A 23,127-nucleotide genomic window follows, 5' to 3' on the forward strand; every position below is an offset into this window, starting at 1 on the left:
GAATTTCGACAAGTTCAATGATAATTATGTGATCAGATAAAGAAATTGAGAAACTTATAAAATGTAGACGCGATCAGTTTGGCTTCTGAGAGACTCAGATATAATTTTGTATTTATATAGCCTATACCTTTTTTTATAAAATAAATCTTTGTGTCTGTATGTAAGCGCGTATACTTCCATATGAAGATTCGTGGAACCTTGTTTCTAAAAATTAAGTTCGCTTATCGACATGGTGATAATGATGACGTAACTGGCCCTGTTGTTTTTTTTTACAGAGGAAACATTTTTAGAAGAACAATTTATGAGAATATATGACACGTGCCTATACACGAAATGTGCCTTTGGAATGTCCTAACGAGGATATGGAAACACTATAGAAATGAAAACATAAAATAATAAAGATCGATTATGCGGAAGGCAGAAAGACGGGTGTGTAGACTGGTTTAATATTTTCATTGAAGTAGTTGAACATACGACGTAATAAATATATCTGAAAAGTAAAAGGTGAAATTTCTTTATTTCTTTTTCAAGAATTTCAAGGATTGAATATAAGAATAAAATAACAGGGACCTTGTACACGAACCGGATACCGATGTATACATTTTATTTCTTCTTATGTATACTTTCAAAGACCTTCGGATATTATTCAAAGAGTAAGCTGGACTGTAGAAATATTCTCGGCGACATCTGATAAAAAGTCATGTAAATTGAAACTCGGGATTGCCCTGTATCGTGGACGCAAACTGTGGAATCCTGCGGTTTCTCCCAACACGTACTGGCGAAAAAGGAAAGAAAACTGCAGCTGGTCTGAGTGCAACGTTCAGGATGCCATGTAACCACAGTTTATAATCCGTGCACCGACGAATGCTCTCTGTCTCCAGTTTTAAAGCGAATTTATAACTGTACCGCCGTAGACAATGGTTTTTACTAAGAAAGGACAGAAATTTCAGGGATTATAAAGTCGTAGGATTTTGGAGAATTCATGGCTGCAAGAAAATCATGCCGTTTCATTATAATGATTTATTTATTATAAAATTATGCTTCCAACAAATTGTAAAGGAATATATGCATGCATGGAAACGAATCGATCGGACAGGCGATCATTAAAAAAATTTTGTTAATCGAACATTGATACACAGTCCTGTACGTGTTCCATCATAAATTCGTACCTTTAGTTTTGAAGCGAGTCACTGTACATATGGGTCTCTTTATATTTTATAAACATTCCTTTCTTCCCTTCCTTTCTTTTTTTTTTTTTTTTTTCGTTTTCATTCTCCATCGAATAATAGTTCTCCCGAATATCTCTTCGTAGAACTTTACGTAAGGAAGAACAGAGACGTTTCTACAAAATTCGAAAGCTGCCTACGATAGCGTGATTGCTCATTTTCTAAATTCAGAAAATCCTTGCTCCTCCTTACATAAAACATTTAAAATCATTCTTTCGCATAATAGGTTGTTTTTCTTTCTATCTACAAAATACACGATTATTGGCTGACTTTCATATCATAAAAAACGTATAAAACATTGCTGAAAATGAACCTTTAAACTCACTCGAGGTAACCCATACAGGAGTTACAAGAGAACGATCTACATCGAATGAAATCAAATTTCATTTTCTCTCTCTCTCTCTCTCTCTCATTCTCTTTTTTTCTTCTTTATGTTCTCTCTCTCTCTCTCTCTCTCTCGTTTCTGTTTTATATTATTTAAACCTGGCACAATTTGCGGGAACGGAAGTCAGGAAAATTCGATAATACTCGATCAACGATGAGCCAGTAACAGTCTTCTTGAATATTTAAGCACGAGAAATTCGAATGGTCTTCTGATTCTACTATAAAATTCGTAAACTTCAAAGACGTATCATGATGATGATACAAGTGAAAGAATAGACGCAGTAAGAGACGAAACCTCGAAACATGCATTACCGGAGGGACGCTTCTATCGAACAGTATTATGTATTTATTCTTCATCGCGATTGATTTCAACGATTGAGAAATACAATGTAATCCCGATAATCCACATTAGCGATTTCGCTGTCGGAAGCTAACAAAGAGAGAAAATAAAATAGAAATGAACAGAAACGATATCATCGAATATTACATGGATCGAATGCAATTTAGTTACTTATTGTTCATTGAAAGGAGTATCATTGAAAATGCAAACCTATTCAAATAAAATAGTTTTACTAAAAATACTTTTATTATTAAATACTTGTTGCACAAGATACAGTGTGTTTTCAATGAGATTTATCGAGATTACACTGCAACTTGATAATAAAAAGTATCGACAAGAATACTTATCGTTTAATGGTTTTCCGTAACAAAAACAGCCATTCTCCTCCTGAAGGGGCGATTAAATAGTAAATAATTTTTCTTTTTTTATATTTATCTCATTTGGTTTTAATTTTCGTTATTTAATAATAAGTGCTAACCGTATTTCTATTCTCAACAAGTTCATTCCTTACAATGTTTAAACATAACAGCCTGCCAGCAGCGCAAAGACTAAAGATATTTCGCTTAGATCGTAATTCTTTTTTTCTTTTTAAACTTCACTATTTTCACGGTATCGGAATCTCTATATCCAATAAACAAGAGTAACACGAGGAATTAGCCAAAAAGCCTTTAGTAAAGATGCTGAGGACGTAGCTGGACCACTGCTCAATGGCCATCCTCGTTATTTTTTCCTCGACTCCTAAATTTGCTTCTATTCTTCGCATTTCTTTTTCGTTTCCTTTGCTTCTCTTGCCAGCGACAAACTACTATATAACGTTTTACTTCTCTCTTTATTTTGTTAACCGCGAAACTGACGGAGCAACGACGCAACGTTTTGTGTAAACGTTCTTGAAAAAACTCGTGATACAATCACCACACCATTTTGGTAACGTCGCGTATAACTCGTTGCTTATTATTTCATTTTTTTTTTATTTTCTTTTGTTTTAACGATTCTTAATTATAGGCCTCTGGCAGAGGCGATTCTTGCGAATGCGTTCCACAGGCATCTAGGCACGACAGATATAAAAGTAGTACGTTCAGGAATATTCAGATTTATAACAATCGATATTCTAAAATAGTGCTATCACGTTCATCTAACTCTAAAACGACGTTTTCATTTCTTTTTGCAATTTTTTTCGTTTTTCTTTCTTTTTTTATCATTATTATTATTATTATTTGCCGCTAAATTACGAGCTGGTAGCGTTGAAGCAACTATATATCACTTGTGTGTCATTAAATGTCTGTCGTTTGCGCATCAGTGGAAACCTCGCTCAAAAGAGTAACGCCTCAAACTTGCATTCTAAAATTTGTATTCTTATCTTTTTTTTTATTATTGTTAATTATTACGACATCAAGCACGCGGCCATTCTTTCTGACCTTTCGAATTCGTATAAAATTTGTTTGTTTATTTAGAGTATATATACAAGATGTATATCACCGCAAGTGAACAAAAATTTATCAATTAATTCGAAAGGTGATTCTGAATAAAAAATATCATGTAGAAGTAGTTAAAGCTTTGATGTGTTTTTAGAAGAATGTTTAACTCTGAAATAGTTTATCAGAAATTATTGTTTCATCACTTTACTTAGTGATATTTACATTTCACACGCTTTTAATATATAAAAAAATAAAAGAATTTGTTCACTCTTTTAGATAAAACTTGTAAAAGAATCAACTTGTAAAATTTTGTCCACGCATTGTGACTCACCCTGTATATATGGTGTTCGATAAACCATAAATTCCTATGATATGAAGAAAATCCCCCGCCAAAAGCAAGACAACCTGTTTTAAAACAATTACGAATAAATCTTAGTAAGTAAATCGTTTGAGCTTTCGGTTCGATCATTAACTTCGTGTATGATCTAACCTGTATGCCAAGTATCTATTGAACATCGAGCACAGATAATTTAAGAATGTAAAGACGTACATATGAGTGTGAAAAAACTGTCTTATTGTCAGCGATAGATTTCTCCATACGCAAGAAATCTACAATTTATAAAATACTCTGTGTATTATTTAATACACTTAGGACCCTTATTTACTAGGTTTCTTTTACATCTCATGTTTTTTTTTTCCATTTCTTTGATAGCGAGTATGTAGTATTTTCATAAATCTCGCGATACCTTACGTAAATCAACTCGAAGAGTATATAGGAAGTTATCAGCATTTTTCCTTCCTTTTCTTTTTAAAGATTACTACGGACATGGATACATCTTCCGAATGTGCTGGGTGCAATGAGAGAAAGCTTTTTTTCGTTTACCGAGATACAAAGAAAAAGATATTACAATACACATCTTGATACTTTCTGATACAAGAGGGAGGGTGGGGAAAGAGGAGAGAGATAATTATGACAATGTTGACTTCTCTAAACGATCAAATTCTGTTGCAGACGGTTGTCGTCGAATGTTGTGACTGCTCGATTGATTAGATCCGACTCATCGCTGTTTCGTTTCTCTCTTCGAAAAAGCTAACTCCCAAAATCACTGCAGCAAAAGAGAGGATATATGGGAAGAGATTGCGGTAGAGACTAGCAATTGTTAGGATCCGGTGGCGTAACAAGATATTCGTCTGCGCGTTTGTGATCGGACAATGCCCGCATTGTGTACGTGTCTTGGGGTAAGTCGCTTTTCCTTCGCAAAAGTGGCTTTGTTTTATTGGAGTTGGTCATTTTTTTTGCCTATGGCAAAAAAGATTAATTTAGACTCCTGAATAAACAAACGATCAAGGACGAGAGAAAGATCGATTCCGATCTGTCATACCTCGTTCGCTTTCGCTTCTATCTTTTCCAATGTGAGCGGAGTCTGATCTGTATCACCGTCTTCGTCAGGTGGAGGGCTGTCTAATTGTTGTTGCAATATCGTGCCAGATGTTGTATTCGTAATACCTTTTAGAGTCGCGTTGTAATTCGGATGTCTCATTGCTAATGCTTCAACGCGCATCCACGCTTCGTCCCTGTCTTTCATAAACTTCCTTTCTCTCTGTCGATCCTACGAATATTTCAATCAACATTATTCCTTCGTCCTTGTTTCGTAATAATTAAAAACGTACCTGATAATACTGTTGTGTACACTCGTCGAATACTTTCTGATTCATCTCCATGAATAGTTTCAATGCATTATAAATCAAGCCGTGAATAGTTTTGTTCCAATGATTTCGAGAATTTCTGTAGAATGCTGGATACATGATTGGTAGGATGACTGCATAGTTATCCGATATAAGGGACATTATGTATTCGTTGTTCCAGTAATACAGAGCCCTTTCAGCCACCTGATAAAAACACGATAAAATATTTTTTATAAATATTAATTCATATAATATCAAAAATTGCAATTTACATGATTTATAACTAATAAAAAGAATATTGACAATACCTGAAAGTGTGGAGATGATACACATTTCGCTAATTGTCTAAATAATGGGTCCATGACTTTTTGAAATTCCGCAGGTTCAATCACATCGAGAATTTCTTCAAGCTCATTCAAAAACATTACTTCTTTAGGGGAATGTGTTTTCGGCCAAAATTTCAGCAGGCTTCTAATAACAGGTTCAGTCAATGATGGGTCCTTCTCCAGGAACTGAACCACGCAGTATGCTAATTGCGGATGATATACAGAGAGCGATTTGGCTTTGTGTAAAGGTAAAAGTACCTTTAATAGAAATATTTTGTGTTCTTCTTTTAATGGTAGTGCGAACCCATTGATTATACTAAACAAACAAACAATCGATAAACATATAGCATTCTATAAAACAATTATCGTTTACAATGAAAAATTCAAAGTTACCTTCCCAAAATTTCAAGGAGTTCGGCAATTCCATTATGGTGTTCGGTTTCATATATAAATCGATAAAAAACATTATTTATTTGCTTCCTGATGTACGCTCTAAGTCCCAAAAACTTCCCATAAATCCTATGAAGCGTTGTCTTCAGGAAATCTCTTTCCCGTGGATCCTCCGAGTCAAATAGTTCCAAAAGTTGCAACACGAACTTCTGGTCTATGTAACGTCTAGCGATGGAGGGCTGGAAATCCTGAGACTCGAGCAATCGTAAGAAGAATTCGTAAACTAGTTGCAAGTGAGGCCAGGCTGCTTCCAACGTTGGCTCATCCTCTTCCGGATCGAACTCCGCTCCGTTCGGATTCGACGATGGTGGAAGAGTGCGAAACAGATTCACTGCAAACTGAAAAATTTTGAATTCTGAATTAGTAAAATCGCATACGAGTAATAGTTACAAAAAGTATTTACACGCCACTGTATTTGTTATAACATTTACATACTAAGTAATTGGACCCAAGTACATGCATTACATTTCGCATCATACAATTACAAAAATTTAATATGTATTACTGAATTATAATACTGAAAATGAAACGTAGGCCCTAACAATAAATTCATTAAAAAATAACAGTGCCACGTATATACGTGCCATATATTTTTTATGACCACTATAAATTCATTACATCTGCAGAAATCCTTCTTTCATGAAACAATCTGTTAGTAATGGACTTATGACCTTACTGGCAATGCATTAAGCAGTTCAGGTTAGATCATACTCACCATGTTCACCGCTTCAGGGTAGATCGCCTCCGTGATCACGTTTTTGTTCTTGGTGACATATTCGACCATCTCGTTGAGGGCAGTACGCTTCACCTCTTTCCATTTTAGATCCGAAAGAGGATCGGACTCGAAGTCGAATAGCACACAACATTGCCGTAGTTTCTGGATGAATAATTCTTCTCTTTCGTTTCCTTGTTGAGTTTCTAAAGAAAAATATTAGATTTTTAATTATCTAGTGAGTTCATGGATTTTGTGTATTTACTAATATCTGATGAACACATTTCAGATTTCAGGTACATTGTATACTCACATAGACCTTAAGTTTTCCCTCTCTGAGGATACATACGCGCACACATGCGCACACTCTACGTCACTTACATATACAAACATGCATACCTTGGATAGATCCCTGGACTCTTTCTCTTGGACTCCTCTCCCTCTTTCATACTTCTGTTTCCCCCCATAAATTCCTCTCCCTCCTCTATACAAACAGACCCATGAACATGCATACACACGATTCACACCAACCATGGACTCTCTCTCATGGACTCTTTCTATCCCTGTTATACCTTGTTTTCTCTCACACTCGTAAACTCTTATCTCAAACTTTCTCTCATATTAAGTACATTCCCCTTTCTCCCGCATTCTTGCATAGATTTCCATTCTTCTGCTCAATGAATTCCCACCTTTTCTACATTTCTTTTTCTCGTACATTCTCTCCCTTATCCTCTTAAACGCTCTCATGAAACTCCCTTTCTCAATTGTTTGCTACTTGTCTTGAACTTTTCGTAATTTCATACGCCTGCCTCGTAAATTTATTCATTGTCTTTTTCATTAATAATTTCTCCCTCTTTGGAGATTCTTTCATAGATCCTATCCGTCTCTCTTGGACTCTACCGTTTCTCACGTCTCACCTTATTTCACTGACCTACGTCTTTCTCTTTCTTTCACACACTCGTATCCTCTCCCTCTTTACACGTTTCTAAATACACAAGTTCATACAATCGGGGAAAAAATAAGTGAACAGTTAGTGAAAATAAGTACCAATGAAGTTTTGTTAAATGCGGTCTATTTACACAAGAATGTAGACATTGCTTTTATTTATTTACTATCTAATCTATATGCTATAAGGATATATAAACAATAGAATATATGTATGTATATAATATAATATATATACACATTTATATATCCATATATATAGAAAAACGTAGTTATAGGTCTGATGAGTGCAATGTAGGCTGTATATGATGTAAGAAAGGGAATGAAGAAATGTGTCGAAAATTAATTTGTGGGCCAAACTCCATCTTGTAACCGGCAGAAAAAATGACTAATAAATGTATTAATTAAAACGACATATAATAAGTAAAAGTTAAATATATAACACCAGTAGTAGTTTAATCAAACTTCATTGATACCCACTTCCACTATCTGTCCACTTATTTTTGTCCCTGACTGTATATTTTGACAATTACTGGAATTAAGACAAGAAGCAAACTTCAGAGGTTTCATTACCGATTAATAGGGGTCGTAACGGTTGATAATGCGAAGTGAAGTTGGTCAAGTAAGGTTTATTCGATTCTCGAGATAAAACAGTAGCCAAGGCGAGCCCCTGGTGGAAGCTTGGACTTTTTGGCAGGCCACCAGTCGAAAAAGGAATATATCCATCCACGTGAACCATCTTATTGCCCAACAGTGTCTAACGTTCTCTGATATCGGTCACCGGAACTTGTCTCCTTTTCCCCGGCTCGGTTCACGGTAAATTACATCCCTATACGCACCGGTTTCCTTGTTCACATAACAATCTGTTGCTTCGACGTAACTGACCGTTCTTTCGGAGCAAGAACAAGTCACATCTCCATTCGTTCGTCGATATTAATGCACGAGGATTTCGTAAACGTTTCGTCACCTAACTTATCGGTTTGTAATGGACGCAGTGGAATCAAGGGGAAAGACGCGTTGCGAATTCGAATAGACAAAATACCGCTGCTATCAAAGGCCGTTTGAACGAGAAAGGACTGTTTATGTTAGAAAAGTAGGAATCGCGAATGACGCTGCGCGCATGCGTGAACCACCGCGCCTTACAATCGATACGTTCTGACGTAGCTGCTTTCGCAATCCTCTGCGACCGGGATTAAAACAGCAAAAGTAACTTAATTAATTGTCTTTTTTGCATCACAGTTATATCAATTTTAATTTAATTTATAAATTAAAAAATAGACTAATTTTTTAAACAGTCAATTGAAAAAAGTACGCAGTAGTACTTATCACTGTGTGTATGTACATACATGTATTAAGAAGTTACTGTTTCCATGATGGCAACGATGATACACATATATATTGTTGATATCGTTTTCATGAATGAAAGCGAATTTAATTTTATAAAGTGTTCGCTATTGGAACGACGTTAAGGATTATTTGAATCCAGATATCATTTAAAATGCATCAAGCAAACGGAAGTCTGTAGATTTCTGGTCGATACATCGATCACTTAAATGCTACCGTCCATACACCAATTTCCCCACGGATTTCTGTTCCATGGATAAAGTTCCCTATCTGATTGATAATGATCAAAGAATATTCGATATCCTTTCACTTTTTAACTCTCGTTCCTGCTACCTCCTCCGCTTCTTAAATATTCTATTCCTTTTTTCGCAATTAAATTTCGCTTTCATTCATGTTACTTATTCAAATATCTCGATTACGCGCCACAAGATTTTTTTTAACTAAAGTTCTTCAAGATACCTCCGATCAGTCGGAAATGTAGGTCAGTTATACATTTCACGATGTATATTTCTAGATCAAAATCGTCTCTCACGAAAAATTTGAAAACTCTCTTAAGTCCCAGCAGGCGCATACAATGCACCGGGAAATTTTAAATTAGAATGGCGACATTAATCACTCTGATATCTTTTCACATTCAATTATTTTTTTATACTTCATCGAGTACTCGAAGGTTTAGATATAAAAATTATTGAGACATTTCGATTTATCAAAACGGCAAAATTCACTGCAATTTAACTTACATAAAACACCGGTATATACCTATAAGTAACTATATACACTTCAATATACGCTCGGTGCATTCATTAAGTATATTGCGGTTTATTCCTGGCAAAGGATAATAATGATAAGGTTTATTGCTCCTACTTTGGCGACTTGTTACACTAATCAATCATTATGTGGCAATCATTGCTGAAGAAAGCGGAATTGCTCGCTTAGAGAACATTGAAGACATTAATAAATCTTGATGAATTTGTCGCAGGATGAAATTTCTAAGGAAATTGTCTGATCATAATTCGAGCTGAGAACTATTACGACTTTTTTTAAGTCGTTCCAAAAATCAAGCGTATTATAGTAATTATTAAACTGCGAAATTTTATGTAGTTTCATAAATTTATTAACGTGACTAAAGAAATAGTACCCATGCAAAGACTTATTCCACCTATTAAATATTATAGAATGTAGTTCACTTTGAAGATTTTTTTATATTTTTGTATATTAGGAGTACCTATTTTATACATTTTTTAATTACATTTTTTAATTTCCTATAAATACATAGAAATCCGCAGTTTAATAATTATAAAAACTAATATTTTTGCAATTTATCTGGAAAAATCTTCTATCCTGAATATTTTTAATAATAATATTGTAATTAACAATAATTAAATATTAATAATTAAAATAGTTGTAATTTATTTTTTCTATAAATAGCTAGAAACCTTTTTACTTAATTTTTTATCAGATTTTCAAGTAACAAAATTTATTTGGTAGACTTACCGGATAGAAGCGGCAATTTTTGAAGTTCACGATTTTTCGATATGTTAAATCTTGAGCTACTTTGCCGTTTATCTTTCTTTATCACAGGGCCTCCGGGTTGGTATTTGATTTTGTTAATCAACGTCGGTGGTGGTGGTGCGGCGGTTACCGGTGGTCCTCCTGCTACCTTATTCGTCTATGAAAGAATAGAAATAATTTTATAATAATAAAAACTTAAGGATACAACATTTTTTTATATAAAGATTTGTTAAAAGTCTTATAATGCAATGTAAAATTGCTGATACAATGTGTGCATGAAAATTGCATATGTGAAGCAACAAATAATTTGACAATTTGACTATTAAGAAAGAGAATTCCTTGTCTAAATGTGCACTTGATCTATGTTTCAACAATGGAACAACTTAAAATAGAAATAGGTGCAACTTTTATTTGGTTTAATGACTTACATTCTTTTATAGTACTCATCAAAGTATAGTATGTTCTTTGAAAATGTTTCATATCGTATAAAGAGATGTCATCAAGAGAAATTTCATCGTGCTCCATTATATATAATTCAGAAATGATAAACAAAAATTGTCCGCTAAAAGCAAATGTATATGTCAGTCTATGTGTAATCCTCATTACATTCAACACAATTGTTCCAACGTTGTATTAATGCCTGGCTTCCTTGAAAGAAGTTTTGTGGTTGATCTTGAAACCATTTATGCACTATTGGTCTTGACTCTTCGTCTGAGCTGTTGTCCATTTAGAGTATCCTCTAGTGGCCAAAAAAGATGACAATTACTTGTGAATGATTTTTAGACAATTATATAGTACATAGTAACACTTTTATTAATATTTTGGATCTACTAGTGTAAAATGAAAAAATTGAGATAGAGGTGCAAGAATGACTTCAACACCAATCACAAAACTTCTTCTTGAGGAACCTAGTTGACGGTGGTAGTCCTTGAGTAAGTGTATCCCATAACAATTAGGCATAAGTATATTCCCTCTTGGCTGTGTAAGATGAATTTTAATCTTTCTTGCTTCTATATTTGCTGTTAACATGCTACATTAAATCTTTTGCTCTGTTAAATATTTTTGTGATTGATTGAATATTCTTGAAAATACATGCATATATGTATATAATTTTGAAAGTTTCTACTTTGCTTTTTACCATTACAAGAATAAACAAATTTATTAAGACAAATTAAAAAATGCACTACAATACGAAAATTATCATGGATACATGATTAATAATTTATATGCTACAAATAATAAATTATTATTATTATTGTAATAATTATTATTAATTACGAGATCAATTGTCGTTTATTATAATATAATTAATAATATCGTAATTGTAAAATAATATTGTATACACAGAGCAAATTTATGAATCAAACATGAAATAATTTTTCGCATTTCAGTACAATCAATTGATAATTAATCGATTATAAATTTTTTCGTTATCGGCAATCGATAATTGAACAGATGCGACGCACTTTAGTTTCTTAAGCAGTAAATTACGCAATATTTACATAAATATTTAATTTTCATAAATAATACCATGCTACTTCATAATATTATTTTTTATAAATCACGTGAGGTCAATTTTATCGTATTAACCATAAATATTATAAATCACATTCTTTAATCGATATACTAAAACCAATTATTTACATTGTAGAAATTAGAAGAAATTAGAAAAAATGTAATATAAAATACATCGCAAAAGAACCGACTAAATTTACATACCAATCAGCGAATAAGATAAAAATTATATAAATATAATGCCAAACTCACAAGCTGAATTAATTTGCTATACAATAATGAACATATTATTCTTTGCAGTTTATTAACATTGTTTAGCATATATTTAATTGCGCGGTAATTCCATGCTTGGAATTCGCTCCATTCATACCGTAAGTGATTGCACTCCACATAGATTGTACATTAATTATGTTCAGGAAGCGTGTTAGAAAATAACGCATTATTCCGCTTATCTTTGAAATCATAAATTATTTTAACGAGGAAAGCCACATATGCTCGCGTGTAACGAAATGATAAGAAACATAAGCCAAAGAGAAATATATATCAGTTAATTCGTAAGGCATCTTTCGTTTACATCGTTTTCTATTTATCAACTAAGTCCACGCTTAAGCGCCACCTGTGCCAAGCAACATTTTTTTCAATGAGAACTTTAAAATTGTTTTACGAAACAGTATTCGTGTAATACTCGCTAAATAAAAAAACAATACTGAGTAATTATATGGCAAGAGAAGCGTGTATTTTGAAATAAACGCGTGTACACAGCTCGGTGAAGAGAAACATTTCAGGTGGCACACGATGTCGAAGATGGACTCTGGATCGTTTTCAGAGGATAAATGATAAATGAAGTTTCTCAGAGAAATGACACGACACCAAATAATTTTAATAAACGAATCGGTGACGTGCGTAAACATGAAAAGAAAAGATCCGCGACAGAAAGAATCAACTATGACAGAAGTCGACTCGAATTGAATCGAGCCACATCAATAAGAACATAGAAGAACGATATAACCTCACCTCGTCACTGGTCTCGCCGTCCTTGCCGTTCTTTCCCTTGTCCTTGCCAATCTTCGTCGCATCCTAGAACAAAACGAGTTAATTGCACCGCTTTATACCAGCGTACAATGCCACGACAGCACCGATTCACATTCAAGACGCGATCCGCAAATAGACGAGAACTCGCACTTGCGATGTCACACGGAACGGAAACGCGAGAATTAGTTAAAAGTACCATTGTCAGGTTCTTGAAACGTTTGCTCGAGAAAAATGCGCCAGCGAAACGAATATCAAGAAATCAGAATCACGCTACACCCTTCGGTGTCTCGGCTACCGGGGTTGTTTCCCCGTACTCTCTTTACTCTCCCTTCTTTCTTTTCTCTCCTATCCCTGTCATCGTCTAACTATCTATATCTCTCTCATGCCCATAGACACATAGAGACTACGGACTACGGACTCCTTCTTTCTCTGAAGCGCGCGCGTGCCCGCGATCTCTTCTCGTCCAAGGAACACTGTTTTCACGTATGCGAGAGTACCAATCGCATAAGAGACGATTAGAGGAGACAGGAGCGACATGCAGCATAATGAACGCACCTTTTCTTTTTTCGACTGCCGACTCGACATATTATCGATCAAAAATTAGGAGTACGCGTGATCGAGTCAAATGCGAGTTAGCACAGTTCGAAAACACGTAGTAACACATCGATCAGCAGGAACCGAGCCGACACGAGACACTCAGAAGCGGCGGCCATTGGCTACGCTTAGCCATTGTACTTTCAGCCGGCGATTCGCGCCACTCACTGAGAACGCTTAAGCTTACAACTTTTCCCTAGTTCTTCGCTTCAGAAACTTCTTTTTATATGCTCCTTTTATTTCAGCAAAAGAATTCTCGCCGTTATTCGAATTATCCGCGCGTAACACGTGCTAATTAAATATTTCATGAGTACTACGAGTTAACGTTACAGGGATCCGATAATTTGTAACGCGCCTCTGCTATGTTCTACGATAACACAGGTTATAGTATTATTAATATGTATACGATACACCATTGAAAGAATCATTATTATAAATCGCAATTTTGAGCTTTATTATGTTGAGAACTGTTGAAATTGAAAGTGTGATTTTACAGGAAAATAAAAATTATTTCCATTATCTTACCTGATAAATTGTAAAATTGTTATTCAAAGTATGAAATCCGAGATTTAATTGTACCGTTTTAAATGCATTCAAAATGATATGCGTGAAGTTGCTGCTGATATTTATAAATACAAAAATTGTGCGGCATCTCGAGACATTTCCTTATGTTTCATTTTAAACAAAGAAATAATTCGCTATTGATCATACAAAGCGCTATTTTAAAATTGAGTACTTTATTAATAGCTTTGTATATTAAATTATATGTTTTCAATACAAATTTTCTAGTACTTTATACAAGCAATAGATAATAATTTCTGTATAATTTTCAATATTTTGGATTCTTCGTATAATTATCGTAATTATAAAAATAATAAGTAAAATAATTTTTAAATTACGTACTTCTATTATATTTAAACATCTTAGTGATTTCATGACTTTCAATTGGCTACACTGCTTCATATAGGGGACCCTAGATTAAACTAAATAATTTACACGTGTTAATTTATTTTGATCACTATGTTTTCTAAGTGTTTAAGAAATAGTAATTTGAGCTTACAAAATTGTATTTAGCAGGCAAACGTACAATAAGAAAGCGTAAAAGCATTGATCAGCATATATCGATAATCTAACTCAATTTTACTTAAAACAGATTTTTTACATAAATCTAGTATATACATTCTATATAACCAAAATATGGCAGTAGATCAAAAACAAAGTACTGAAGCAAAAGCAAAACCAATATTTCGTGATTTGTCGGCTGAAGATCCGGAGCCAGAAACAACAGAGATAGAGAGTCTCTGTATGAATTGCGAAAAAAATGTATGGTAAATTTATTAAAAATTAAGAACAAAATACCTGTGACTCATCTAACCAATATACTATTTTGTAAATACAGGGTGTTACTAGATTACTCTTGACAAAGATTCCGCATTACAAAGATATTGTGGTGATGTCCTTTGATTGCGAACACTGTGGCTTCCAAAATAATGAGATACAAAATAGTGGAAAAATTGCAGACAAGGGAATTAGGATAACGCTGCAAGTTAAAACTCCTAGGGATCTGAATCGTCAAATAGTTAAATCAGACTACACTAGTGTAAAAATTCCATCCTTGGACTTTGAGATTCCATCTAGATCACAAAAAGGAGAGATTACGACAATTGAGGGAATAATAGAAAGAACTATTGTGGGATTGGAGCAAGATCAGTCTGCAAGGAGACAAAAATGTCCAGATGCTGCGTCCCAAATTGACCACTTTCTTGAGAAGATAAGGAAGCTTAAATCTTTAGAGAAGCCCTTTACTATAATATTTGAAGATATATCAGGCGAATGTCATGTAGAGAATCCAAAAGCCATGTTAAAAGATGAAGGATGTACTACAGTGCAGTTTAAAAGAACAACGGAGCAAGATCATATTTTAGGAATCTACTCGGAAAATGATACAGATGATACTTTGTTAAAACCTATACAAGAAGGAGAATATCCTTTGGAACAAATTGAAGGAGAAGTACTTTCTTTCAGAACAAATTGTCCAGAGTGTAATTTTCCATGTGAAACAAACATGAAATTAACCAGTATCCTTTTCATACTACTTAACATTACAACATACTTTCTAAATTAGTTTACAATTACTAGTACTTGCTTTTGTTTTGTCATGTATAGTTTCATTTTCAGAAAAAAAGACTTTATCTTTAACTCAATGTATAGAAATTCCACATTTTAAGGAAGTTGTAATTATGGCAACGGTTTGCGAGTCTTGTGGACACAGAACGAATGAAGTCAAGAGCGGAGGAGGTATCGAACCCACGGGAGTGAAAATAGAAGTCACAATTATAGGAAGAGAGGACTTTAGCCGTGACTTGTTGAAATCTGAAACTTGCCATATGGAAATTCCCGAACTGGAGGTGGAAATCGGTCCCGCTGCCTTAGGTGGACGTTTCACTACAGTAGAAGGCATTTTAGTAGCGATAAAAGAGCAATTATCATCATCGACAGCTTTCAGCGGTGATAGTAGCGATCCAGAAACTGTTAAACGGATGGAAGCCTTCATATCTCACTTAAATGAGGTTTTGGAAGGGAAACAAAAGATCACGCTTGTATTAGATGATCCAGCAGGCAATAGTTACATTCAGAGCCTGTCAGATGAAGGTTTAGATAGCGGTTTAAAAATCATTAAATATGAAAGAAGTTTCGATCAGAACGAAGAACTGGGGTTGAACGATATGAAAGTTGAAGACTATTAATTGTTCATCGCAAAGATTCACGAAATAAGGCAATGCCGATAATGTCAATATAATGTATTATATTTGAACGTGAAAAGAAAATGTATTATAAATGTACACTATATTGTGTAAATATACATTTTGCAATTTTATTGCAAAATTTTTTATCGAGACTCAAATTTCTATCTTCATTCCGTGTAATGATTAAGAGATAATTATACAACCGGTATAGCATCAAGTTTCTTTAGTTTTGGAAGTCTTCTGGTTGCCTGACTACGCCAAGATTCCGTGTCCATATTTTCACAAATAGGATTATTAATAAACAATAAATCTTCGAGATTCGGTATTTCTTGTAGACGATTAAACTCCGCCCAGTCTTTTACCAAATTATTTGACATGTAAAGTACTTTCAGCGCTTTTAATACGTTAACACCTTTAATTTTTTCGATCTGATTATATGAAATCCATAATTCTTCTAAATGTTCTCCAACTGCTTCCAATCCGGAGAACGTCTTAAGATTGTTACGGCTCAGAGATAGAATTTTTAAATTCTTTAAAGAATTGATACCAGTAATTTTCTCTATCATATTCGTTGAGAGAGATAATTTCCTAGAAAACAGTAAAAGTTGTTGACTTCAATATTTTTGTGAAAACCATTGTGAAAAAATGTAACTAACTCGACGGCGGTAAGTGCCGCTAAATTATTATCCATTCTTTCAATCGGAGGCCATTGAAAAGACAAAATGATTTCTTTCTGTTCGCTGGCGATCAAACCAGTTTTTTCTTCCCACCGTTGAATAGCGTCTTTACATGTTGTTGCTTTAGCCTATGTAAAACGTACACTATAGATTTTTAGAAAAAATAAAGAATGCAATATCGTAAAAAAGCGAGTACCATGATTTATAGATCCATTCCTATTATATTAACCAGAGGGAACTTTTATAAATGTTATGTTGTTAAAGTATTAACAATGTATAAACGTAATTACTTCTGGTTAACTTCACTCGCTGCACAAAAATGGCAATTCATTAATTTCATAGTATTAATTTTCTCTTTACAGTATTACATCATTCTTTCCTATTATTATATTTTTGGAACTCAAAATTAATAAAAATTCTAGTACAAAATAAAAGTATGAAACGTAAACAGAAATTGTAGTTAATGAGCAATTGACAAATATAAATTTATCATCGTTAATAATGCCGTACAATATCAACTGAAAGGTATACTTAAATTTGTAATAAGACGATGAACGTCAGCGAAAGAATCGATATTGATAAACCATTATGGGATCAGTCTACGTATATTGGTAGACTGAAACATTTCGCTTTCATTACTGATTGCCGTATGATTTTTGTGAACGATCAGAAATTAAGAGAAGCTAAACAATTCTGTGATGATTACAAGTAGGTAAATTTTAATTGCTCAGTCACTTTAAAATTTCAAATGATTAACTTTTGTCAGAAGAGGCAATATACCTCCTGGAACACGAATGTCCGATGTTATTCGTGCAAAACAACTCAGAGACGGTGCATTTCATCCACAAACTGGTGAATTAGTACCCGTTGTTACTAGATTGTCCTTTCAAATGCCTACTTCGGTTATACTTACGGCGTCTATGTTAGCGTGTCAAAAGTAAGTTTATAAGAACTTTTATCTTACAAAAACAGAATACTTTTTTTAAACAAAAGATTTAATAAATCCTCCCAGTAATTATTATATCCTATTACTAGAAGTACCCTTGCTATAATAATAATTCAAGCAGTACATCAAATACATAATGCTATTGTAAATGACGTATACAAAAGTAAGCTAAATGGCGATGATAAAAGTGTAAAAAGAGCTTATTTATGTGCACTTGCAACAGGCTCTATCATGACTATTTGTTGCAAAAGAATATTGGCTCAAAAATCATATACTTTTACTGTTAGTTGCTTGTTGCTTCTTTATACTTTTTAGCGTCTTACATTATACTTCCTCTTATACTTTTCTGTCATCAGAGGTGTTTACCATTTTGTGCAGTGACTACTGGTCACATAATAAATTTGCCAGTCATACGTTACAAAGAGATCACAACAGGAATTCCAATATACATGAAAGACAAAACAGAACCTTTCATGAAATCAAAAGTAGCAGCTGTAAAAAGTATTTGTGAATGTTTAGTCTCAAGAATAGCTATGTCCATACCATGCTTTCTTCTCATTCCAATCATCACTCAAAAACTTATGCCCTATTGTTTTTCTCAGCATCGACCATGGATCTTAATTCCAATTCAAACTGGTTTATGTGCTATAGGGTAATTTCTCAACTTTAATTTCATTGGTCTTTCACTCTAATCGTTTCTTATTAGATGTAATTTATTTTTATAGCTGCATATTTGCAATTCCATCCGCCCTTGCGATTTTCCCCGAACGAAGGTAAGAAATTTTATATCTTATTTCTTGTTCACATGCGAAAACATGCGATAATGCATTTTAATTGTTAAGCTCTATGAGTCCGATATTGATGAAGTTGTATCCATCCGAATATGAACAGTTTAAGGAACATGCGAAAGAACATATAGACAAAGTGTATTATAATAAAGGTATATAACATGTCCATTCGCACCTTTTTTTGATTTTGTTAGTAAATAACGTGTAATGTTTTTATAATGAAAAAATAAATATATTTTAGTAAAAAATACAATTAATGTACTATATCTACATTCTTTTTCTTTTTTTTCATTTTCATGGGAATAGGTCCTGGTATTTTGAACACTGTGCTGTAAGAAAGAGAAAGGAATGAAACACACAAATTAAGACTGTTATGATAAATTGAAACATTATTAGAATACTTACTGACACGTTGTGCATATTGGACTAAATTTACAAAATACTGGAAAAATATTTGTTTTATTTATTATTTTTTGCATAGACTTATATTAAAATATATTTTATTTTTACGTTTGTCTTACTTGATAAACATATGGAGCATACATAGCCAATATCAATTAGTTCTTGGTGACAAAAGCATGCTGCTCTATAATCTACTTTCACAGGTGGTGGAAGTACTAACTTTGATCTAACGTTTGGGTCTGGTAAAAATATCCACTGAAATATGATTATAGACAAATAAAGTATTTACCAACAAATAACTGAATTATTTTTTTTTCTTCTTACCAATAAATACTGTAATAATCCATTAAGTTGGGGCACTTTTAGATAATTCCCACCAGTAATATCACAGCCTTGTTGAAGTAAAGTCAATTCTTGATCTAAGCTGCATACATCCAATATTATTCCCTATTTATTCAACAAAGATATTAAGTTCAAGTTAGAGTCACGTGGATATTAAAATACAAAAGTATGACATACCATTTTTTGGGCAGTGAAGAATATGTTCATGTAATTCATATATTGCGTTGCTGAATCATTACTAGCTGTGATCACAAGGATTCTGGAATATATTTTTTCACTAGCAACTTTCTCCCTTTCTAACCTTGCAACATAACACAATGCCATAGTCAATGCTCCGGATATAAGACTTTCTCCATTTAATGGTTTATCCATGGAAATTTCATTGATAACTTGTTGCAATTGTTGCCGTATGGTACGTTCAATCATGGTAAACTTTTCATATTGTCCGTCAATTTGTCTAATTTCTAGTGGTTTTTCACAAGGATATAAGAATTTTGCTCCATGACTATGACATGCTATCACGGCAAGTTGATTATTAGATGATTGCATTAAATGAGCATTCGCAAAAACAACAGTAGAGTCTAAGCATTGCGTCAATATCCTTGTTTCCTGTTTTATAATTCTTTGCACAGGGTTTACGTCTAATACAACTATTAATAAACTTGTTTCTATTTCTAAAATAAATAGGACAATTGTATTTACATAACGAAATTATAAAAATAATTTGTACATTTCAATAAAATAACTTTGGTGAAGGAAAACATATATTACAGCTTTTTCATAGGTTAGATAACCTCTACGTACCATTTGACATCTTGAATTAACGCAATTGTTTGATGTAAACATAAATTTAACTTGCTAAAAACATATTTCTACAAATTTATCACCTTTTTCTTCTAATATTAAATTTTAATAGCTTAAATTTCAGAAAATAAACGTTCAATCCTTCCTATACGTATTGTCAAGTTCGTAAGAACCCAGCTACTAACTAGCGTTACCACAGAAATATTCTGGAAGATTCAAATATGTTTAATTTTTCAAATATAATCAAAATACAGATAAAACATTTTACTCCAAATTAATTAATTTTTCTTTTATATTCAATAATGAATTGAAAATGCAGTTTTAGAAAATACTTAAAAATAATAAAACAAATATCATATTTTAACAAATATAACAAAACAAAAAGTTACTAAAATATTTTATTTTTGAAAGGTAAGGCGATACAATTGTTAAAACTATAGTAAATTGCAATTTACATAATGATTTCTTAAAGAATTGGCGCGCAAATGTTCCCGACTTGCGCAAATTGTTCACACGAAACTACGCATGCTCATATACATATTTGAAGATAACAGATTGACGATTGGACGAAGTGAACAAGTGTGAAATGGCATTGAGGCTATTGAGGTCATCGGAGGAGTGTCTTTGAAAGGTTATCGAGTTTTGTCTGAAATTTGAAATCAGCCGCATTTGTGATCAGGAAGTCACAGAGAACATGCTGCCACGATACCTGAAGCCTGTGTTAAGCGTTGCTCAACAAGGAGCAAAGCGATTATCCACCAGCGCCAGAGTAAGTCTTATATAGCAATTGAAAGCTCTATTAAGCATCATATTGGCCAAGTAGTTTACTCTACTTTGTACCTCTATCATGTGCTTAATTCTTTATCAAACTCAGAATTACAACAATGCTTATCGATCATATCACTTAAAATATACGTGAAGTACATTAGTTATGCAACTGTGAACATCATTGAAACGATTGAATGTCATTTGATTCTTAAAATATGTATTCAATATGTATATAATATATAAATTTCTCTGGAAATCTTTTGTGTAAAATTCCAGTTATGGTATTTTTTAGAAAGTAAACTATCGTAAATTAATTTCACGATTACGCATGCGTATATGCCTTATATCTCTGTTTCTCTCTAATCTTTTTCGGGATATTTCGTTACAGTGCAACGCCAAGGTCGCGGTTTTGGGAGCAAGCGGAGGAATTGGACAGCCGCTATCGTTACTTCTCAAAGAATCATGCCTTATAAACGAATTATCGTTGTATGATATCGTGCATACGCCAGGTGTCGCCGCTGATTTATCGCACATAAATACTCCATCCAAAGTAAAAGGATACACTGGTCCAGATGAACTGAAAGATTGTGTTAAAGGAGCACAGGTGTTTATTTTATCCAATGCATTCGAAATATTTACAAAGCATTCAAAATTTTTGTTCATTGTGTAATGTCTTTGTAGCTGGTCATCATTCCTGCTGGTGTTCCACGTAAACCTGGAATGACCAGAGATGACCTCTTTGACACAAATGCTTCGATAGTGAGAGATCTTACTAAGGCTATAGCAGAAGCATCCCCAAAAGCTATCATTGCCATTATTTCAAATCCAGTCAATAGCACTGTGCCTATCGCCAGTGAAGTCTTGAAAAAAGCTGGTGTTTATGACCCCAATAGAGTATTTGGTGTAACTACTCTTGATATTGTTAGAGCAAACACCTTTATCGCAGAAGCCAAGGTTCGTAAGTAATATAATAGTAAATGAATCTTACATAATGTGTAAACTTGGGAGTTTTATGCATTTATGGGAAATTTAAACATTCATAGAATGCACATAATATGCAAAAGTATGTAAAATAGCCAAAATACAGTTACACTGTTTAATAAGTGAAATATATCTCTATTTTGGTTCCATTTTTGTTACTGCGTTTACAGAAGTATGAATGAAATGCTAAACATCTACAAAGTATATATAATGTCAATTATATTATTTTCAGGGCCTTGACCCACAAAAAGTAAATGTGCCAGTTATCGGTGGTCACAGTGGTGTCACTATTATTCCATTGATTTCACAAACCAACCCCTCAGTTTCTTTCCCAGAAGATAAACTGAAGGCTCTCACTACCAGAATTCAGGAGGCTGGTACAGAGGTCGTTAAAGCCAAGGCTGGCACAGGTTCTGCGACGCTTTCAATGGCGTATGCTGGTGCTCGATTTGGTCTCTCTGTACTCAGAGCGCTTAACGGAGAACAGGGTATCGTAGAATGCACTTACGTTAAATCAGACGTCTGCGACACCAAGTACTTCTCAACACCGTGTCTCTTGGGTGTAAGTATAATTATTAAACAATAATGTATTTTAATATTTAAGTGTATTTAAGTAATAATATTTCTATTAAATTTCAGAAAAACGGACTCGAAAAGAATCTTGGTATCGGCAAACTTAGCGAATTTGAGAAGAAACTGCTGGATGCAGCGATCCCAGAGCTTAAGAAAAACATTAAAAAGGGAGAGGATTTCGCGAACAAGAAATGAATATCGTTATTTCGCTCATATAATTGTTAATGAACTAAATAGCGAGTGATAAATTTGTCAAATGAAACTCGACTGTATTCAGTAATGATTATAAAGCAGATTCGCGTTGTACGCGAAAAAGGAATTTTAATAAAAAGGAAAGGTGGATCCTTTGCCAATAAGTAGACATATACCTCGTTTTAAACGAAGTGGAATTTTAAAACACGAAGTGTTCTAATTTTAACATAAACGTATACAATTGTAATTAAAGATAAACTTTGTTAATTATAAAATAAATCTTCTTTTAAGTGAAAAACAGTCCACATCGATCTTCTTTATATTTTATCATTCTATTAACTTTATAGAAAACAATAGCACATAAACGATACAAATTTAGGGAATTACATGGTCAGGAAAATTACCTATTATACTATTTCTTCTATT

At 33.5% G+C, this 23,127-nt stretch overlaps 6 protein-coding genes across 14 annotated transcripts; 3 read left to right on the forward strand and 3 right to left on the reverse strand.

The window, feature by feature from the left end:
* Positions 1-1,241: 1,241 nt before the first annotated feature.
* LOC126873903 (serine/threonine-protein phosphatase 2A 56 kDa regulatory subunit gamma isoform-like) lies at positions 1,242-13,638 on the reverse strand. Of its 6 annotated transcripts, XM_050635255.1 has the most exons (11): positions 13,084-13,369; positions 12,870-12,932; positions 10,947-11,079; positions 10,323-10,497; positions 8,058-8,313; positions 6,543-6,745; positions 5,771-6,165; positions 5,360-5,693; positions 5,037-5,255; positions 4,748-4,975; positions 1,242-4,665 (listed from the first exon to the last, which is right to left on the reverse strand). In XM_050635255.1, the coding sequence occupies exons 5-11, from the start codon at positions 8,221-8,223 to the stop codon at positions 4,516-4,518; spliced, it is 1,695 nt and encodes a 564-aa protein (XP_050491212.1). In that variant the 5' UTR covers positions 8,224-8,313; positions 10,323-10,497; positions 10,947-11,079; positions 12,870-12,932; positions 13,084-13,369; the 3' UTR covers positions 1,242-4,515. The 6 variants fall into 6 exon arrangements, with proteins under 6 accessions (XP_050491212.1, XP_050491209.1, XP_050491210.1 ...); XM_050635252.1 differs by lacking the exons at positions 8,058-8,313; positions 10,947-11,079; positions 13,084-13,369 and adding an exon at positions 13,443-13,638; XM_050635253.1 differs by lacking the exons at positions 8,058-8,313; positions 10,947-11,079.
* A 797-nt stretch (positions 13,639-14,435) lies between these two features.
* On the forward strand, positions 14,436-16,380 carry LOC126873904 (zinc finger protein ZPR1). The gene is made up of 3 exons (XM_050635259.1): positions 14,436-14,804; positions 14,881-15,559; positions 15,693-16,380. Exons 1-3 carry the CDS (start codon positions 14,679-14,681, stop codon positions 16,226-16,228), a joined length of 1,341 nt encoding a protein of 446 aa, XP_050491216.1. The 5' UTR covers positions 14,436-14,678; the 3' UTR covers positions 16,229-16,380.
* On the reverse strand, positions 16,268-17,242 carry LOC126873912 (dynein axonemal light chain 1-like). Its single transcript, XM_050635273.1, has 3 exons — positions 17,102-17,242; positions 16,885-17,033; positions 16,268-16,816 (listed from the first exon to the last, which is right to left on the reverse strand). The coding sequence occupies exons 1-3, from the start codon at positions 17,102-17,104 to the stop codon at positions 16,423-16,425; spliced, it is 546 nt and encodes a 181-aa protein (XP_050491230.1). The 5' UTR covers positions 17,105-17,242; the 3' UTR covers positions 16,268-16,422.
* Positions 17,104-20,531, reverse strand: LOC126873907 (general transcription factor IIH subunit 3). Of its 4 annotated transcripts, none has more exons than XM_050635266.1 (8): positions 20,188-20,531; positions 19,561-20,057; positions 19,366-19,488; positions 19,161-19,296; positions 19,045-19,081; positions 18,395-18,968; positions 18,127-18,232; positions 17,104-17,214 (listed from the first exon to the last, which is right to left on the reverse strand). In XM_050635266.1, the coding sequence occupies exons 1-6, from the start codon at positions 20,195-20,197 to the stop codon at positions 18,893-18,895; spliced, it is 879 nt and encodes a 292-aa protein (XP_050491223.1). In that variant the 5' UTR covers positions 20,198-20,531; the 3' UTR covers positions 17,104-17,214; positions 18,127-18,232; positions 18,395-18,892. The 4 variants fall into 4 exon arrangements, with proteins under 4 accessions (XP_050491223.1, XP_050491224.1, XP_050491222.1 ...); XM_050635267.1 differs by having other exon boundaries at positions 18,127-18,235; XM_050635265.1 differs by having other exon boundaries at positions 18,127-18,319.
* LOC126873887 (sideroflexin-2-like) lies at positions 17,456-18,799 on the forward strand. Its single transcript, XM_050635222.1, has 6 exons — positions 17,456-17,613; positions 17,672-17,842; positions 17,941-18,133; positions 18,208-18,503; positions 18,577-18,624; positions 18,694-18,799. Exons 1-6 carry the CDS (start codon positions 17,456-17,458, stop codon positions 18,797-18,799), a joined length of 972 nt encoding a protein of 323 aa, XP_050491179.1.
* A 223-nt stretch (positions 20,532-20,754) lies between the features above and the next one.
* On the forward strand, positions 20,755-23,001 carry LOC126873905 (malate dehydrogenase, mitochondrial). Its single transcript, XM_050635260.1, has 5 exons — positions 20,755-20,956; positions 21,344-21,559; positions 21,637-21,909; positions 22,169-22,498; positions 22,576-23,001. The coding sequence occupies exons 1-5, from the start codon at positions 20,882-20,884 to the stop codon at positions 22,702-22,704; spliced, it is 1,023 nt and encodes a 340-aa protein (XP_050491217.1). The 5' UTR covers positions 20,755-20,881; the 3' UTR covers positions 22,705-23,001.
* The last annotated feature ends 126 nt before the right edge of the window (positions 23,002-23,127 follow it).

Source organism: Bombus huntii, chromosome 15 (genome assembly GCF_024542735.1).
Source record: "Bombus huntii isolate Logan2020A chromosome 15, iyBomHunt1.1, whole genome shotgun sequence".
Taxonomy (NCBI): domain Eukaryota; kingdom Metazoa; phylum Arthropoda; class Insecta; order Hymenoptera; family Apidae; genus Bombus; species Bombus huntii.

Bases quoted from the DNA above. Each gene is read 5' to 3' on its own strand.
- LOC126873887 (XM_050635222.1), top strand. From the start codon at position 17,456: ATGAACGTCAGCGAAAGAATCGATATTGATAAACCATTATGGGATCAG. The intron at 17,843-17,940 runs GTAAGTTTATAA...TCCTATTACTAG, and splicing joins TCTATGTTAGCGTGTCAAAA to AAGTACCCTTGCTATAATAA. The intron at 18,504-18,576 runs GTAATTTCTCAA...TTATTTTTATAG, and splicing joins ACTGGTTTATGTGCTATAGG to CTGCATATTTGCAATTCCAT.
- LOC126873907 (XM_050635266.1), bottom strand. The intron at 19,489-19,560 runs GTATGTCATACT...TTGAATAAATAG, and splicing joins TCTTCACTGCCCAAAAAATG to GGAATAATATTGGATGTATG. The intron at 19,082-19,160 runs GTAAGACAAACG...ATATTTTTCCAG, and splicing joins ATGCTCCATATGTTTATCAA to TATTTTGTAAATTTAGTCCA.
- LOC126873903 (XM_050635252.1), bottom strand. From the start codon at position 13,472: ATGTCGAGTCGGCAGTCGAAAAAAGAAAAG. The intron at 12,933-13,442 runs GTGCGTTCATTA...GTTTTGTTCTAG, and splicing joins GGCAGTCGAAAAAAGAAAAG to GATGCGACGAAGATTGGCAA. The intron at 10,498-12,869 runs GTGAGGTTATAT...ATTCTTTCATAG, and splicing joins ACGGCGAGACCAGTGACGAG to ACGAATAAGGTAGCAGGAGG.
- LOC126873912 (XM_050635273.1), bottom strand. The intron at 16,817-16,884 runs GTTAGTTACATT...ACTGTTTTCTAG, and splicing joins GCGGCACTTACCGCCGTCGA to GAAATTATCTCTCTCAACGA.
- LOC126873904 (XM_050635259.1), top strand. From the start codon at position 14,679: ATGGCAGTAGATCAAAAACAAAGTACTGAAGCAAAAGCAAAACCAATA. The intron at 14,805-14,880 runs GTATGGTAAATT...TTGTAAATACAG, and splicing joins GTATGAATTGCGAAAAAAAT to GGTGTTACTAGATTACTCTT. The intron at 15,560-15,692 runs GTATCCTTTTCA...CTCAATGTATAG, and splicing joins AACAAACATGAAATTAACCA to AAATTCCACATTTTAAGGAA.
- LOC126873905 (XM_050635260.1), top strand. From the start codon at position 20,882: ATGCTGCCACGATACCTGAAGCCTGTGTTAAGCGTTGCTCAACAAGGA. The intron at 21,560-21,636 runs GTGTTTATTTTA...ATGTCTTTGTAG, and splicing joins ATTGTGTTAAAGGAGCACAG to CTGGTCATCATTCCTGCTGG. The intron at 22,499-22,575 runs GTAAGTATAATT...ATTAAATTTCAG, and splicing joins CAACACCGTGTCTCTTGGGT to AAAAACGGACTCGAAAAGAA.